The 12,686-nt window shown below is 45.1% G+C and overlaps 1 protein-coding gene across 1 annotated transcript in view; it reads left to right on the top strand.

The window, feature by feature from the left end:
• FNTA (farnesyltransferase, CAAX box, subunit alpha) overlaps positions 1 to 12,686 on the top strand; it is a 34,916-nt gene that overhangs the window by 10,709 nt on the left and 11,521 nt on the right. The window contains exons 3-5 of the mRNA XM_082262047.1: positions 7,356 to 7,470; positions 8,067 to 8,171; positions 11,328 to 11,454. Coding sequence (XP_082118173.1) covers positions 7,356 to 7,470; positions 8,067 to 8,171; positions 11,328 to 11,454 — 347 coding nt within the window. The remainder of the gene's footprint in view (positions 1 to 7,355; positions 7,471 to 8,066; positions 8,172 to 11,327; positions 11,455 to 12,686) is intronic.

Consider the following 12,686-nt stretch of genomic DNA (forward strand, 5'->3'; position numbering starts at 1 on the left):
CATCACTACATAGGACCCTCTCTGCACCAGGGGCCCCTCCATCACTACATAGGACCCTCTCTGCACCAGGGGCCCCTCCATCACTACACAGGACCCTCTCTGCACCAGGGGCCCCTCCATCACTAAATAGGATCCTCTCTGCACCAGGGGCCCCTCCATCACTAAATAGGGACCCTCTCTGCACCAGGGGACCCCCTACATCACTACATAGAATCCTCTCTGTACCAGGGGCCCCCCTACATCACTACATAGGACCCTCTCTGCACCAGGGGCCCCTCCATCACTACATAGGACCCTCTCTGCACCAGGGGCCCCTCCATCACTACATAGGACCCTCTCTGCACCAGGGGCCCCTCCATCACTACATAGAATCCTCTCTGCACCAGGGGCCCCTCCATCACTAAATAGGGACCCTCTCTGCACCAGGGGCCCCTCCATCACTACATAGGACCCTCTCTGCACCAGGGGCCCCTCCATCACTACATAGGATCCTCTCTGCACCAGGGGCCCCTCCATCACTACATAGGATCCTCTCTGCACCAGGGGCCCCTCCATCACTACATAGGACCCTCTCTGCACCAGGGGCCCCTCCATCACTACATAGGATCCTCTGCACCAGGGGCCCCTCCATCACTACATAGGACCCTCTCTGCACCAGGGGCCCCTCCATCACTACATAGGACCCTCTCTGCACCAGGGGCCCCTCCATCACTACATAGGATCCTCTCTGCACCAGGGGCCCCTCCATCACTAAATAGGGACCCTCTCTGCACCAGGGGACCCCCTACATCACTACATAGGACCCTCTCTGCACCAGGGGCCCCTCCATCACTACATAGGACCCTCTCTGCACCAGGGGCTCCTCCATCACTGCATAGGACCCTCTCTGCACCAGGGGCCCCTCCATCACTACATAGGATCCTCTCTGCACCAGGGGCCCCTCCATCACTACATAGGATCCTCTCTGCACCAGGGGCCCCTCCATCACTACATAGGACCCTCTCTGCACCAGGGGCCCCGCCATCACTACATAGGATCCTCTCTGCACCAGGGGCCCCTCCATCACTACATAGGACCCTCTCTGCACCAGGGGCCCCTCCATCACTACATAGGACCCTCTCTGCACCAGGGGCCCCTCCATCACTACATAGGACCCTCTCTGCACCAGGGGCCCCTCCATCACTACATAGGACCCTCTCTGCACCAGGGGCCCCTCCATCACTACATATGATCCTCTCTGCACCAGGGGCCCCTCCATCACTAAATGGGAACCCTCTCTGCACCAGGGGCTCCCTTACATCACTACATAGGACCCTCTCTGCACCAGGGGCCCCTCCATCACTACATAGGACCCTCTCTGCACCAGGGGCTCCTCCATCACTGCATAGGATCCTCTCTGCACCAGGGGCCCCTCCATCACTACATAGGACCCTCTCTGCACCAGGGGCCCCTCCATCACTACATAGGATCCTCTCTGCACCAGGGGCCCCTCCATCACTAAATAGGGACCCTCTCTGCACCAGGGGACCCCCTACATCACTACATAGGACCCTCTCTGCACCAGGGGCCCCTCCATCACTACATAGGATCCTCTCTGCACCAGGGGCCCCTCCATCACTACATAGGACCCTCTCTGCACCAGGGGCCCCTCCATCACTACACAGGACCCTCTCTGCACCAGGGGCCCCTCCATCATTACATAGGATCCTCTCTGCACCAGGGGCCCCTCCATCACTACATAGGATCCTCTCTGCACCAGGGGCCCCTCCATCACTAAATAGGGACCCTCTCTGCACCAGGGGCCCCCCTACATCACTACATAGGACCCTCTCTGCACCAGGGGCCCCTCCATCACTACATAGGACCCTCTCTGCACCAGGGGCCCCTCCATCACTACATAGGACCCTCTCTGCACCAGGGGCCCCTCCATCACTACATAGGACCCTCTCTGCACCAGGGGCCCCTCCATCACTACATAGGACCCTCTCTGCACCAGGGGCCCCTCCATCACTACATAGTACCCTCTCTGCACCAGGGGCCCCTCCATCACTACATAGGATCCTATCTGCACCAGGGGCCCCTCCATCACTACATAGGATCCTCTCTGCACCAGGGGCCCCCCTACATCACTACATAGGACCCTCTCTGCACCAGGGGCCCCTCCATCACTACATAGAACCCTCTCTGCACCAGGGACCCCTCCATCACTACATAGGACCCTCTCTGTCCCAGGGGCCCCTCCATCACAACAAGGAACTCCTCTGCATATCAAGAGCCCCTGTGTTATCAGTTAAAAAGTCACTTTTGACTTCTTCATCCCTGTACAGGACCCTTCTGCATACAAGCAGTGAACATTTATGACCCATCTGAATACCAGCAGCCCCTCTGTTACCACACATGTCCTCCCTGCACACCAGAGATCACCCCATCACCAAGTAGGACATCCAAACCCCCCCCCCCCCCTCCTAATTTTATGGGATGCAAATTGTGATATTTAAGATTGGGCTCCCTGGGGGCCATTTGATCATACAACCTACAGGAGGAGCCCAGTGTGATGCTGGTATGAGCAAATAAAATGTGGTTCCTCAGGCTTCCTCCCTCCGCACACAACAGGGGGTGACTGGACAGGATTCTGAGGTATAAGGTTAGGTACCTCTGGGACCCCTCAATCAGCCAGCATACAGGTAACCTACAGTAGTAGTTTTCATTCATAAATTAATGTGAAGCAGGAACTGAGCTGTCATACTGATAGCTCATTCCTGCAGATTACACAGGGATAATGTGGCTCTTTCTGTGTAATCATTGGAGCTCCATGATAGCTGGACAATGTTCTTTTTATACAGAGCATGCTGGTGCCATGTTGACAGCGGAGTTCTGGTTACATGGAGAGAAGTGCACTTTCCAGGACTGCTCAGTCAACAACTTAGTCCCATACGGTGCAGGACATAACTGGGTGATGCATTGGCAAGAGAGGCTCCCACCTCAGCTTCCCCCCACAGTATTGTTTTTTCCATGTTTACTGCCTCTGCCCGGCCCTGCTCTAAATGACCCAGTCAACAGAATATTTTTTATAGTCCCCATGGCTACAGAAAATTGTCCATCCCTGGGTTTATGTACCAGTCTAGCACTTGTTTAAAGCTCTCAGCATCTCAGAGGTAAGACATTTTCTAAATGATCAGCTTTTTTTGCTTGAATTTGGGAATTCTAGTGTGCATTTTCAGTAATGGGGCAGACAAGAGGTAAGAAGTATGCCTGACATAATCCTTATCTGTACCAAAGTAAAACTAGCATTACATTATAATATATGACATTTATACATGTAGTTGATGTACATTTAAAGCCAGCCGCAATTTTTCACAAAAGGTTTTTGTAAATGGTAGGGGAAAGGTTGTCATTGTGACGCTTGTACAAGAAATGAGGGTTTAGTTGTCACTAGGACAGGAAATTACAGAGAGCAGTAAAAACATTGAGGTTGATCTTCTTCTGAAGGCTACTAATATACTACTAATATACTGATTATATTAGACTATATTAGGCTACTAATATACTGTGCACTTGCTCTAGAGCATGGGTGTCCAACCTTTTGGCTTCTCTGGGCCACATTGAGTGTGGAGAAATTTTCTCGGGCCGCATATAAAATATATACTATAGTTAAGGTATATAAGTAATAAAATGCAGCCGCAACCCCCGCACTAATTTAACACAACTAGAGGATGATGAAATTAAATGGAATCAGTATACAGAGGTGTACTTCTTCAGAGAGATAATAAAGGAACACTCTATAACCACCATGACCACTTCAGTGACTTGAAGTGGTAATGGTGGTAGGAGTCAGAAACACTGCACATGCTCGCCTCCCCCCCCTCCAAGGCAGCCTTTGCCTACAGTTGGAAGCTGCTGGGGCCGTGTCCCCGACCCAACTTCCTTCCTCCTCAGCATAAAAAAAAATTGTCAGGGGGCAGTGGGCCGCATTGCCTGCGGTTCTGGGCCGTATTGTAAGAATACCCAATCACATGCGAGGAAAATTTAAAAAACAAAAAAAAACAGCATTTTTGCTTGCACATGATTGGATGATAGAAATCAGGAGAGCTTTCCCTCAGATCTAGAGCAACTGCATTTGCAGTGCACAATATATTTGCCTTTAGTAAATGAACCTCCATCTAAAGTTCTAACACCTCCACACACTGCTGTATATGTGTTTTTGTTTTATACTAGTTTCCCCGTCGGGGAGATTTCCCACCACATCCTGCCCAGAGAGAAAAAGGAAATCTCCCCAACAGAGACACAGACAACAATAAAAAACCTTACAATAATTCTAAACCTTCACAGTTCTATCCAAAACAAAATAAACATTTTGGCTAGAGTTGAGCTTTAGCCCCGGTTCACACTTATGCGATGTGGAAAGGCTGCAAATTCGCAGCCTGTTCCCGCATCGCAAACGCACCCCCGGCAGTTCACACTGCCATATGCGATACGCTGGGGATGTCAATGTAATCTTAACGACACCCCCAGTTTGATCGCATATCGCAGTGTGATCTTGTCTTTGCTGCGGGTGCGGTGCGAATTTAGCCATACAAAGTGTATGGCTAAACTCGCACCGCACAGCCAAACGCATGTAATGAAGGAGCAGTGCGCTCCGACATTACATGCGATCGCCGCAGCCGCATCAGTGTGAACCGGCACTTAAAGCTAAAATTCAACCTAACTGATAAAAAAGACACTTGAAATAATATATAGTTTTACTTAAACTAATCAAATGGCGCTAAATCAATAAATCCTGATCTAAAATCCACAAAAATGAATGTGCATGAAACTAAAATACTCAACTCATAAAGTGAAAGTAGTTACAAATTCATAATTCATATGTAATCTCCAGCATAGTGAAATCATATAATCTCATATCTAATGTAAATAAATAACCATATCATTAAAATTGATATGAAACGCAATAAATAGAAATGAAAAGTGTATAAATCTAGAAAAGTTCTTGTCCAAATATAAATATCATGGGAAGCTCGCTAGGTATAAACAATCCAAAAGAAGGCGCATCCGGTGCTGATCACCACCGTGATATCACTCCATGCAAAAAAAATTGTAGATTGGCTTCTTACCAAACCATAGGGACAACATTAAAATAATCAGTATATCCTGTCACCTGATATCCCTTTGCTACAAGCTCATCCAGCAGCGGAATGTAAATCAAAGAAACAACATCTCATAGTGCAATATGTTTAAAAAAAATTATTATTTTTTTAATAACAAAAGTGCACTTACATAATCTCCATGATAAAATCGCATCAATAGGAATAAAGAGGGAAAAAAGAAAAACTGCGCTATACTAAATATTCAAAAAGCGGCAACTCAAATGTGAGAGAAACGCAAATTAGACCATATATAAAAGTGAAGTTACATATGGGATGAGGTTGAAAAAAGACATCAGTCCATCCAGTTCAACCCATAATATGTGTGTGTGTGTGTGTGTTCGCTGTTAACCGACCATTGTATACCCCTGAATGTTGCGGTCTTTAAGGTGCCCATCTAATATGCTCCTTGCTGATACCACTGCTTGTGGAAGAGAATCCCACATCCTTAACCGCTCTGACAGCAACGAACCCCTTACGCAGTTTAAGGTTAAACCGTTTTTCTTCTAGTTTGTGAGTGCCCCCATGTTTTATTGTATTCCCTTTCTCTGAAAAGTTTGTTCCCTATGCTATGGTCACAAGTACGGTATTTGTACATTGATATCAAATCCCCTCTCAAGTGTCTCTTCTCCAGAGAGAATAAGGTTCAATGCTTGCAGTCTTTCCTCATAGCCGATGTGCTCCATTCCCCTAATTATCTTTGTTGAATTTCTCTGGACTCTCTCCAATTCCAGCACATCCTTCCTGAGTACCGGTGCGGTAAGATGTGGCCGGACCAGAGTCTTGTAGAGTGGGTGGCCGGACCAGAGTCTTGTAGAGTGGGTGGCCGGACCAGAGTCTTGTAGAGTGGGTGGCCGGACCAGAGTCTTGTAGAATGGGTGGCCGGACCAGAGTCTTGTAGAGTGGGTGGCCGGACCAGAGTCTTGTAGAGTGGGTGGCCGGACCAGAGTCTTGTAGAGTGGGTGGCCGGGCCAGAGTCTTGTAGAGTGGGTGGCCGGGCCAGAGTCTTGTAGAGTGGGTGGCCGGACCAGAGTCTTGTAGGGTGGCTGGCCGGACCAGAGTCTTGTAGGGTGGCTGGCCGGACCAGAGTCTTGTAGGGTGGCTGGCCGGACCAGAGTCTTGTAGGGTGGCTGGCCGGACCAGAGTCTTGTAGGGTGGCTGGCCGGACCAGAGTCTTGTAGGGTGGCTGGCCGGACCAGAGTCTTGTAGGGTGGCTGGCCGGACCAGAGTCTTGTAGGGTGGCTGGCCGGACCAGAGTCTTGTAGAGTGGGTGGCCGGACCAGAGTCTTGTAGAGTGGGTGGCCGGACCAGAGTCTTGTAGAGTGGGTGGCCGGACCAGAGTCTTGTAGAGTTGTAGAATTGCGCTGTGCGTATACATTAAATCACATAGACTTACCATGTGTAATATTAACATTGACCAATATAGAAAATCTCAAAACAAAAGGAAATTTGTAATATTATAAAAGTCCCGAAATGAAGTCCATTCACACCGATAATTCAACACCAGTGCAAAAACAGATAAGAATAAATAAAATAGTGTCCAACACAATATTCAAAATAAATCCTCTCTGTGACGGTAAATTCTTCCACCACCAAGTGTGATATCCTCCACCAAAACTGAGAGGTTTTGAAGTTGCTGGATATTTGCAAAGGAGATCCAACCAGTCTGTTATCCCCTCTGTAGACACAAGGCCCTGGCTGGGTTTAAGCCATATACCAGGGGTCTTCAAACTATAGCCCTCCAGTTGTTCAGGAACTACAATTCCCATCATGCCTAGTCATGTCTGTGAATGTCAGAGTTTTACAATGCCTCATGGGATGTGTAGTTCCACAACAGCTGGAGGGCCGTATTTTCTGGATCACTGCCATAAGCTCTGCTGACTTGTGTCAATCCTGCTGGTAAGCAGGCATACAGAGCGTTTTTCAAAGCAGGCGGTCTCCCAACACCAATGTTTCGGCAAGCCGATAGCATAATGGTGTCCTGTGCAGGCAATGTACGATATCAGCTAGCGGCACACTGATTGGTTTATGTATAAATTCGGTATTACAGATTTGGGTGTAGGCTGCTTTCTTGTGCTATCATTTTTCCCCAGTGCAGAATTCTTTTCGTTTATAAAGTTTTACCTGCCAAAGACTTTTTCTGCAATCTGCTTTGAAAGTATTCAGTGGTGAGAGTTAGTACATTGCTAATTCTAATGTACAATTGCTTTTCAGTTCGGGATGTTTACGATTATTTCCGTGCTGTACTTCAGCAGGATGAGAGAAGTGAAAGAGCTTTTAAGCTGACGGGAGATGCCATTGAGCTGAATGCTGCAAATTACACTGTTTGGTGAGTAACACATCAAAGCATTATTTGGCCAGCTTTTCAGTGTCCCTATCCTATATAGAATAATATTATACGAGACTGGGACTGTGTTCTATAATAGTTGAATAAATATTCCCATTTTTTTATATCGGCAAATTTGTTCTGTCATAACATAATTCAGAAGACCTAATGGGAGAAATCCTCTGCACCTATGAGAAACCGTGTTATAAGCTGCTGTACACCTCCTATTTCCTCTAGTGGAAAATAGTAAATCAGTCCAAAAAAAGCTAAAAATTGATGCAGCGCTATAAACCGAGAACATAAATGAAATAAAAGTAAGCAAAAATAAATTGAATATCGGTGCATGCTTAATTTGATTTCATTTATGTTCTCGGTTTAGAGCGCTGCTTAATTTGATTTAATTTATGTTCTCGGTTTAGAGCGCTGCTTAATTTGATTTAATTTATGTTCTCGGTTTAGAGCGCTGCGCCAGTTTTTAGTTTTTTTTTTTAAATAATTGAGATGTCAATGCAAAACTTTACATGAACTAATAAAAACACATCACATGTGATGTCTGGTTTGCCTATCCTGTATTCTAAACAGTCTTACGTCTGTTTTAGGCATTACAGAAGAGTTCTATTACAGTCTTTGAAGAAGGACCTACGTGAGGAAATGAACTATATATCAGCAATTATTGAAGACCAGCCAAAAAATTACCAAGTCTGGTAAGAATAAAAGCTTATAGCTATGGCCTTCTTCAGTGTGCAGTACACAGATGGTTTTAAAAACCTTGATGACCACGTATAAAAAACCTATTCGGTACATCTGTAAGAAATTTGCACGTTTTACCCTGTGTGCTCCTAACTTTCTGTTTGAGTTGATGACAACGTGACAAGTAGCTCTTGCTGGACTGAAAACTCAGGTAATGTTGTCAGCCCTGCTTGGTTTCTTTCTTAATGCAAAAAGTAGTCACTGCCTCCACCTATAACTGGTCTTAATGGTAAGGAGATTGGTGAGATTGGTTTCCTCCTGCTGGACTTTAGAACACCTTCTTCCCTTTCCATATGATAGGGGAACGAAGAAAGGTGAGTGTGTTCTGTAGTCCAGCACGGGAGAACTAAGGCAGGGTTGAAAACTGTGCTTGAAACTTTAGGGCAGCAGAGGCATTGTGGTTGATTTACTAAAACTGGAGAGTGCAAAATCTGGCGCGGCTCTGCATAGAAAACCAATCCGCTTACATGTTTTATTGTCAAAGCTTAATTTAATAAGATGAATTAAAAGCTGATTGTCTACTTTGCACAGCTGCACCAGATTTTTCACTCTCCAGTTTTAGTAAATCAACCTCATTGTGTTATCAGCTTAAGGCCTCATGCACTTGGGACGTTATCAGGACGTCAGTAGAAAGCTGTAGCTGTAGAAGGAGTTTTTCAGCTTTTTTGCAGTAGCGTTTTTCAGCTGTAGCGTTTTTTAGTTTTTTGTTTTTTTTTTAAACAGAAGTTTATGGCTCAAAAACGCATAGCCGCGTCTTCTGGAGATTATCAAAGTTTTTAAGCTTTTATCAGAGTTAGAGCGTTTTTACAGCTGAAAGACTCCTCCCAAAACCCACTAGTTCTGGGTTTTTCCAGCCTGAAAACGCCCCTGCTAAAAACTGCTGATAACAGCCTATGTGTGCATGGACACATAGGATAACATGCTGGGGAGATTATTGGCTGCAGAAAAAAACATCTGATGCCAAAAACAGCCGCTGTAAAAACGTCCAGTGTGCATGAGGCCTAAACAACAAGTTAGAAACTCACTGGATTTCTGGCCAATCAATAAGTATTTTTCTGTGCTTGCAGTGTTTTTGAAGAGACAAAGCATGGGAAGATAGGAATGTATTGCAGGGGTGTTTAGATTACAGGACTGCCAAACAAAAATGCAAATCAGTTCGCAGTTAAAGTGATTGTGTGTGTGTATATGAGGATGGCGAGTAAGGGCTGTGCTGTATGGGGAATGTAGTGCCTACCGCCGCCGCCGTTCACAGCGCTGCCTGCATTGTAGTGAGTGCATTGTTCTTCAGAAAAGGGTGGACCCGGGGATAGAATAGAATGCATGAAGGTAAAAATTCTTCAGCCTTTGAAACCACTTTAAGACCGTGAATATATTTCAACGATGTTTTTAGCGGTTTGCTTGGAATTTAGCCTAAAGATGTTTAAATATTCGTATCATTTTTATTTTTTTGGATAGTGTAGGGAAGTGTTAGAGCTCCTGTTGGGTTTTTATTGTGGTCTGTTTGCCCTGAGATTTTTCCCTACACTTCCTGTCCAGACAGGTACATGATTTCAATAGAAACCTATTTAAAAATGAGGGGAAATGCCACCATTTGGTAGCTGCTGTCACTGAAAGATTCCCCCATTACTTTCTGTTCCAATGACAACTGTAAAATCTTCCTCTCATTTTCTCTCCTGGTGACAAAGGTCCTCATGACATATACTGCAATTGGATCTCTCTTTTGGAGACGCAGACCACTAAAATCTGACATTGTATTTTTCCACAGTTACATAGTTTGGCTGCATTCACACATGGGCATTTTGAATCGCGGGCAGAATAGCGGTGATTCTGCCCACTATTTCAAAGCACCCAGGTGTGAATGACAAATCACACATTTCAAATGCCATTCATGTTGCCCAAAAGAAACTCCTGAACTTTTTTTGGGTGACCAGCTTCACACGATGCCATTTGATTACAGTGCAATTTATCACGGCAGAACAGCACCTCAATTTTAGATGCCATTCAAATGAATGGCATCTGAAATGTGCGTTGTGCGATTTGTCAATCACACCTGGGCATTTTGAAATCGCAGGCAGAATCACGGCTATTCTGTGTGAATGCAGCTTTACGTTTAGTACATAGGCCGAATGTTGGGCGACCTCAGTCGGTTCCATAAAAACCTTTTTGCCGCGTGTATGGCTGCCTGCAGTTTAGCTGGCTTCTGTCGGATGAGCATGCTAGAAAAGCAGTAGCTGACCGGCTCCCAATCAGAGCTCTCAAACAATGGCTGAGAGTGCTGACCGGAGTGTTCTGGCAGGGTGGGCCGCCCCCTGTCATAACACAATAGAACAGCAGGGGAGATCACTGAACTAAACTAACATGGGATTATTAGTACAGCAACTCCGACTGGAGTTTTTTGTTTTTGTTTTTTCGTTCAACCTGGAAAAAAAAATTGTGTTGTGTACTAGACTTCAGTCTGGCTGAAAAAAAAACACAAGTTCCTCTAGATCAGGGGTGTCCAAACTATGGCCCTCCAGCTGTTCAGGAACTACAATTCCCATCATGCCTGTGACTGTCAGAGATTTACAATGTCTCATGGGACGTGTAGTTCCACAACAGCTGGAGGATCGTAGTTTAAACACCCCTGCTCTAGATCATGGGTGCTCAACCTGTGGCCCTCCAGCTGTTGCAGAACTACAAGTCCCATTATGCTTGTAACTCTCAGCGGCTTGCAATGCTTCTTGGGACTTGTAGTTCTTCAAAAGCTGGAGGGCCACAGGTTGAGCAACCATGATCTAGTCTAGATCAACCAATAGAAAAAAAAACCCACACACACATAGAAAATCTCCATTTATACAATCCTATACCCACAGTTGATCCACGGGGAAGGCAAGTCTCTCCAGAACTTCCAGGTTTGGATTGGATTTCTGCTTTTTAGTAATAACTGGTATCATTTTGACTTAATTTTTTGTGCTTGATGACACAGGTCAAAGAAAACAAACCTCAGTGAACCATTGCAATGAAATGGATTTTGTTTTTCTCAGGGACCTCTGTTCACTGTGGTTACTGCACATCACAACTTTGCACTGTGTTGCCATAGGAACTCTAATGCTAAATATTTTACTCGTTAGGCACCACAGGAGAGTACTGGTTGAGTTGCTCAAGGATCCATCAGAAGAGCTTGAGTTTATTGCAGACATCTTAAACCAAGATGCTAAAAACTACCATGCATGGCAGCACAGGCAATGGGTTATTCAGGTATTTCCATTCTTATGAGTACAACTCTTTACTTGTAGAGCTCTGTGTAAAGTTTTTTTTTAAAGCTATAGCAAAGATATGTAAACCGATAAATTAAAGTGATTATGTATAGGTTTACCTATTCATTTCTTGAACTTTATGGTGAAAGTGCTATATAAAATAGAATACACTTTATGCTTGGGTGTTATGTGAGCTGTTCAGGAATGAATTAATGATCGATAATCTAGGAATTACTAGTCCTTGTGGCAAACTTTCTTTGCTATAGCTTTACAGTGCCTTGAAAAAGTATTCATACCCCTTAAAATTTTCCACATTTTGTCACAAAACAGAAATGTATTTTATTGGGATTTTATGTGATAGACCAACACAAAGTGGCACATAATTGTGAAGTGGAAGGAAAATGATTAAGGCCCCTTTTCACACTTGTGCGACTTCAAAGTCTCGCCATTTTACCGCAATTTTGACGTGACTTTTTGCTGCGTTATGATGCGAGTTTGACTGGGCTTAGAATGTCTTTTACTCAAAACGCATCAAAATCATGCCAAAAGTAGTGCAGGGACTACTTTGAAGTCGGTGCAACTTCAGGTCGCAGAGATATGAATGGGGCTTATTGGAAATAATGGAGAACGACTTGTCATGCGATTTTGCAGTCCCAAATCGCATTACAAGTCGCACGAGTATGAAAGGGCCTAATGTTTCAAACTTGTTTACAAATAAATATCTGAAAAGTGTGGCGTGCATTTGTATTCACCCCAGATTTAAAACTTTGAAGAACCACCTTTCACTGCAATTACAGCTGCAAGTCTTTTTGGGGATGTCTCTATCAGCTTTGCACATATAGAGAGTAACCTTTTTGCCCATTCTTCTTTGCAAAATAGCTCAAGCTCTGTCAGATTGGATGGAGAGCGTCTGTGAACAGCAATTTTCAAGTCTTGCCACAGATTCTCAATTGGATTTAGGTCTGGACTTTTACTGGGCCATTCTAACACCTGAATATGCTTTGATCTATTCCTTTCCATTGTAGCCCTGGCTGTATATTTAGGATTGCTGTCCTGCTGGCAGGTGAATGTCCACCCCAATCTCAAGTCTTTTGCAGACTCTTAACAGGTTTTCTTCTAATGCCTCGTACACATGATCAGATAATCGCACGAAAAAAGTCGCTTTCTAATTGATCGCACGATAATCTGATAATTAGTACGCAGCTTTCGACAGCCTATCACGACATTTCGTCC

This window comes from Pelophylax lessonae (assembly GCF_965119305.1).
Source record: "Pelophylax lessonae genome assembly, chromosome: 1".
NCBI lineage: Eukaryota > Metazoa > Chordata > Amphibia > Anura > Ranidae > Pelophylax > Pelophylax lessonae.